We start from the raw sequence: 6,153 nt of genomic DNA on the forward strand, positions 1-6,153 counted from the left end.
GCAAAGATTGAAGCTCTTGGAATAGCACCGATTTGTCCGGTAAATAATCTCTACCAAGAACCAAGCAGAGTTTTTCCTTTTTAAATTTATTTCAGTGTTTCAAGTGTTACATTAGACAATTGTTGCCATGGTGGCTTAGTCTTCACTGCAGTAACAGCCATCAGCCGTATTGGAACGAATCCACGTCCCGAACCGGTTCACCCTCGTGTACACGCCGGGGTAATTGGGTTTGGCACAACCCTCACCCCAAGACACGATGCCTGCGATCTGGTGCACATTGTCCGTGCTGTTCTGATTGATGACGTGCAACGGACCTCCGCTATCCCCTTGGCAGGAGTCCTTCTTTCCTTCGTCATATCCGGCACACAGCATATTGTCCGTAATGCGCGAGGGCCCGTAACCCGTCTTCCGGCAGTCAGCATTCGACATAATTGGAACCGTCACTTCCTGCAGGTTAGTGGAAATAGCTCCGTTTTCCGATGTTGCCCCCCATCCAGTTACGATACCCTGCGAGATGAGATAAGAAGTAAGTGCAAATATGTTCAATGTGGGTCCACCAAAGTGTCCGTATGTACATCGTATCCAGTGAAGGGTTTCTTCGGCGTTGGTAAGCACACTGGTCGAAGCTTTTCGTCTATGTTCATTGGGGTGGCCAACCGAAGGATTGCAATATCGCTGTTGTAGTTGTTTGAGTTGTAACCATTGTGTTCGATCACGCGCAATACTTTGGACATCATCGTCATCGATTCGGTCGTCGAGAGGCGATCGTGCTCCATCAGGACAACGCTGATTTTGTTCCGGTTGAACCCGTGTACGCAATGTGCTGCCGTCAGAACGTGTCGATCGGTGATCAGTGAGCCACCGCAGTAGAATGTACCCGAATACTGTAACATTGCCATCCACGGGTATTGGTTGACTTGAGTTTCTTGTCCACCGACAATCCGCGTAAGTCGATTAGTTCTACCGCATTCTGCGAGATACAACGAGATGTGAACCGTGAGAGCATATTCGGATGATAGCATTTGGACCGGCCCAGCAACGATCGATACTTACTGCATGTTGGGCAGGAATCTGGTGGGGTGAGATTCTCTGGAGGTGGGGTGGTAGATGTACCTATCAGTCCTGCCAACCATTCGATGAACGGATTATTTTTTTCCGTCTGTCCCTGAGCTGGAAAATCTATGGCCTGTTTCTCTTCAGCGATCTTTAAGAATTTAGAAAAGAAATTCGAGATATCAATATAATTTATATTCCACATGAATTATGTTAATCAATAAAAAAAAAGCTTATGTATGCAACAAACACAAGTATAGCAATAAGTTCCTGAAGCCTATTCTTTTATTTCTTTGTATTATATTCATTTTCAAAACGTGAGATATGCCTCATACTAGTATAGGGTTAGTGCGACAAACAATGATAATTTTAAAATACATTATCGTTGTTAAAAAAAGGCCAGGATTGTATTCCTGGTTTGCAAAATAAGCTAGTTAAATCAAACAGTATCCCTTGTAAATACATTATAAAGAATGTTATCTAACATTTTTTTTTGAAACACGATAATAAGAATTTAGAAAGATGTAAGGTTGAGAGAAAATATTATTAACACAAAATGATAATTTCCCAACAGAAAAAAAACACACTTTTAAACAAATACAACTGGAAAAGGAAAGGAGCATGTAAGATGTTTTATGATTCCTTTTTTCTGGATTCCACCAAAAGCACGGGAGAAACATGCATAATCTTAGCATGGCCTCCATTTTTTTGGCCATTTTTCCATTCGTTTCGAAAACCAGTTGTTGGGTTTGGGAACAGATTCACGATTCCGATTCTATTGCTCTCGGTCCCGCTGTTCCGGTTTGCATGAGCTTTTCGTTGCGTAGCTAAAAAGTTTGTTGAACTCGTGATACGTTCTTTTGGTGAAGCACTCATCTTTTCACACACTCACAACGGCTCATACAAACTGTTCATGTTTTCTTTATCTGCCAAATGGATGCAGAAAATAAACCCCGATAGCATGAAAACGAGTTAACCGCGACGATCATTCGCTTTCATCAGCAGTGGGAGCGTGGGTACAGCAGAGGTGAACGGAATCTGGGAGCTCAGGAAACTTACACGTCCACCAGCAGTGGGGTCACTGAGAAAGAACAGACCGACCATTAGCAGGATTGACAGCTGCATGACACTACAAAGAAGTGCATTAAAGGTGTGCACTGGTTTTGCGCAGATCGCTTTGGAAGCGACGGTTTAACTTTCTTTTCGCCTGCCGTACGATAGTCCTGTTGCCTGGCTGGCGGTAAACGTTACTCTGACCACTGTTTGCCTAAGTGCGGGTACGACTCTCACTGGATTGAATTGTGGAATTCACTGTCAGGGAATGTACTTTGCATATAAATTGAGCGTCACCGAGTATTTGGCCGGTTGGTTCGAGTTGACAGTTAGCTCGTTTGGGGTAAAACTTGCTCTTCCGAACGATTTGAACTTTTTGTTCGGTAGTCGCCGGATTTTTTCACGATTGTAGTGTTGTTGTAGGTTTGGAAACGGGCGGAACTGTTTAACCGGCTACCGGTGGCGATCGCTCTAGTCGCGACGCAAGATCGTACACAACTAAACGTTGTCGAGTGAATCTCGCCACACCTGACCACATCTCGGCGCCTGTTGACACGACCACAGCGTGAGACTGCGAGATAGGAGAGCCCTTCTGGCACACACTGGCACACAGCTGATGATTCAGTCTTCAGACCACTTGCTCCAGTTGGTAGCTGGTTCCAGGGGGGACTCCAGGTCGTTTAGCGGTTTAAGCTTGCAGACCATTTCGAAAGTACCCTTCTAGGCAGACGCAGCAATGTTGGTGTTAACCGTCCACCACCCGTGGAGGTGTGGGATACTGGTGAGGTGTTGTGCTGGGGCTAGGTGCAATGTTTGGCAAAGAAAGCTCGTCGTCCGTACCCCAAAGTCGTGCTCTTGAACTTGTCACATCCGCAGTAGCGTTCACAGGTCCTTCTTTCCTAGACTGTTATTTTGTTGTTGTTTATTTTCGTCGCGTCTCCTTTTGTGTATGTTTATCAGGTCTTTACTTTCCTCGACCAGTACCGCTGTTGTTACTGTTAACGAAACCTAGTGATCAGCAGCACGATCGTACGCACTGGGTGAATGAAGAGTAGCATGCTTCATGGTCAGGGTTGGAAGTGAAGTTAAGTGTTGGCAGGAGCACGGACGGACGGACGGACGGAATTGGTTGGACCACTTAACCGGTTCTGTCTGGTGGTGAAATGTACCGCTAGTTTGTGCATAAATTATCGTTTTCTGCCTGTAACATTTCGCGGATTAAGGTTTAAGAGCCGACCAGAACGGTCACCATCCTGCAAATGGTTGTCCACGCAGAGCAATAATCATAAAACCAACATAAGCACAAATGAGAAGTAACGAGATGTAACAACATTAGTTAGTGCCATTTGTACAGGTTAACTGTTCTCTCACGGTGCGCAGTGTATATTACTCATTAGCAACATACGAAATGGATTAAACCTATATAACCATGTCTAGCGTTAACAAACAGTAGCTTCCTTATGTTTAATTCCTCTTATGTGTTCTTGAAATATTGAATACAATATTGAATACAGAAAGCAGTACAGATTCTACAGCTACTTCTCTCGATTCATCTTCCGCTTTGCAACAACTTTCTTACTTTAACTCGAATACTCTATAATAATTTCAAAGGTAAAAAAACTAGTCAGATCAGAGATCTGATTTTTGCCATTCTGTGCTGTTAATGTTACAATTACTATAATGAAAATAAAATTAGGATTTGTGATCGGAAGGATATTTCAAAACAAACTAACTAAACTAAACACTAATCTTAAAAACACATTCTTGTATTTTAGTTTAAAAAAATGGCACTCAACAAAGCACATGTTTGCAACTTATCAACACTTTACACATGCCCTTTAATCAAAAATGGAACGATTGTACGTTGACACTTCCTTCCACTGTTGACTGTAACTCAAACCAAGTAAAACGGAAAGGAACCGTATCTTATAGGATATTTCATTCAATATTCCATTTACTTTCGCACATACATCTGATTACGAATACATGCATGGGTATCACCGGGTGACAACTAAACCTCTTTCCTTCACCGCACGACTGGGCCAGTTTCTTCAATTCTGATACGCTTTCACTTGCTGCTACCATTGCTCCATACTATTGTTCACTGTTTTGTGCGAAGGCGCGTCACCGTGGGGCTTAATAGTACCTGTGTGTGAGGTGACAGCAGAAGGACGGGAGTGTGATTGTTGCACGAATCCAGCCAAGAAGTGACCGGTGTAAGAGCCTGCTGGAAGCAGCAAGAGGACATGACGCGGAAAGGTGAGGTGCTTTCTTTAATTATTTTTGTCAGTTTCATTTTTTATTGTTTGTTTGTACCACGTATGTTCCCGCTTATTTATCGTAGGTGATTTTTACACTTCATCCACCCTCAAACCGGGTACTGGGTGGCATTGGGAGAAGCTGGCGAGTACTTCGGGGAGGTTTTGGAATGATGCCGTTTCGCGTCTGCCCAAACACGTCGCACGATAATCTCACAATAGCGTTGCGGTCAATCGGTCCCTCCCCCGCAGCATCGGCATAGTTTGTGTGAGGCACGGGACGGGAGATCAGGCACCGATTCCACGCGAAGTATGTGCACGGTCACAGTCAAAAACGCAGCCAGTGAGCGATAGTGTTGCGCTGTGCGAGGATGCGGAAGTGTCGAGCTGCTGGTGAGCTCATTTTTGGACGATCACCAGTGTTGTGTGCGGGCCAGCTTTGGTAACTCTGTCGTCGCTTTGTGACGCGTCTGTTCCGAGAGAGAAGATGAAGCTGCTGAAGGTGGTGCTATGGACGGAACTGTGTGTGTTGTGTTTGGTTTTTGGCGTAAGTTTGTTTTGTCTCCTGTCATGTTGGTAATTGCTCTGACGTTGTCCTATGTCTCCAACAAGCGAGAGGATGAGGAACACAACCGCATCAATTATGACATCTATGTGACGCCGATTATGATAAGCACCGCCAGTGATAACCGGTTTCGTGCAAAAAACCCTCTGCTGGCCTGGCTGTCCACCGTGCTGAACTACAGGCCGCCAAGCTTCGGTGGGGATACGCCGGTCACTTCGACACTGAAGCCTCCATCACGTGACTGTCCGGTGTGCTGTACGTATGTGAATGGTTAAGCTCTGTTGCCATGAGATTATTTCCTTCCGAAAAACTTTCTCTGCTCTGCAGCATGCGGCCGTGGCAAGACGAGCTCGAGGATCGTAGGAGGAGATGCAGCCGATGTGAAAGAATACCCCTGGATAGTGATGCTGTTGTACCGGGGTGCGTTCTACTGCGGAGGATCTTTGATCAACGATCGGTACATTGTGACAGCGGCACACTGTGTGCTGAGCTTTACGCCCCAACAGCTGCTGGCGAAGCTGTACGATGTGGAACACGGGGAGATGGTCACTCGCACCATCGTCAAACTTTACGGCCACGAACGGTTTAGTTTGGACACGTTTAACAATGACATTGCGTTGGTGAAACTGCAGCAACCGGTGGATACGGGTGGGAACTTCGTACCAATTTGTCTTCCTGCCTTCGGAAGAACCTTTGCCGGCCAAAATGGCACTGTGATCGGTTGGGGTAAGCTCGGTAACGGTAGCTTATCGAAAGGTTTGCAAAAGGCCATTGTACCCATCATCACTAACATGCAGTGCCGAAAGACCAGTTACCGTGCTTCACGCATTACAGACAATATGCTCTGCGCAGGATATACTGAAGGTGGACGTGACGCATGCCAGGTGCGAGAATTAACATATTGACGGTAGTGCAAGAACGAGAATGTACAATTGAAAATTTCAATATTTCAGGGCGACAGTGGAGGGCCGCTGAATGTTGGGGACAGCAATTTCCGCGAGCTTGTCGGCATAGTGTCTTGGGGCGAGGGATGCGCTCGGCCCAACTATCCCGGTGTCTATACGAGGGTGTCTCGTTACTTGAACTGGATTAGGTCTAATACCCGAGATGCGTGCACCTGTGAGCGTTTCGAAGCGTGATTCTAGTTTGCTGTCAACGGAAGACCATTGTTACGAACCGTAATTACTAAGTGCAGCTGCGGTCGGCAGTGTTCCACCATGGATA

The 6,153-nt window shown here is 45.7% G+C and overlaps 2 protein-coding genes across 2 annotated transcripts; one reads left to right on the plus strand and one right to left on the minus strand.

The window, feature by feature from the left end:
- Positions 1–127: 127 nt before the first annotated feature.
- On the minus strand, positions 128–4,098 carry LOC128310667 (trypsin-1-like). The gene is made up of 5 exons (XM_053047367.1): positions 4,077–4,098; positions 2,113–2,210; positions 1,054–1,204; positions 576–970; positions 128–507 (listed from the first exon to the last, which is right to left on the minus strand). The coding sequence occupies exons 1-5, from the start codon at positions 4,096–4,098 to the stop codon at positions 136–138; spliced, it is 1,038 nt and encodes a 345-aa protein (XP_052903327.1). The 3' UTR covers positions 128–135.
- A 753-nt stretch (positions 4,099–4,851) lies between these two features.
- On the plus strand, positions 4,852–6,068 carry LOC128305350 (trypsin-1-like). The gene is made up of 4 exons (XM_053042743.1): positions 4,852–4,911; positions 4,977–5,184; positions 5,257–5,813; positions 5,883–6,068. The coding sequence occupies exons 1-4, from the start codon at positions 4,852–4,854 to the stop codon at positions 6,066–6,068; spliced, it is 1,011 nt and encodes a 336-aa protein (XP_052898703.1).
- Positions 6,069–6,153: the final 85 nt, after the last annotated feature.

This window comes from Anopheles moucheti, chromosome 2 (assembly GCF_943734755.1).
Source record: "Anopheles moucheti chromosome 2, idAnoMoucSN_F20_07, whole genome shotgun sequence".
Classification (NCBI taxonomy): domain Eukaryota; kingdom Metazoa; phylum Arthropoda; class Insecta; order Diptera; family Culicidae; genus Anopheles; species Anopheles moucheti.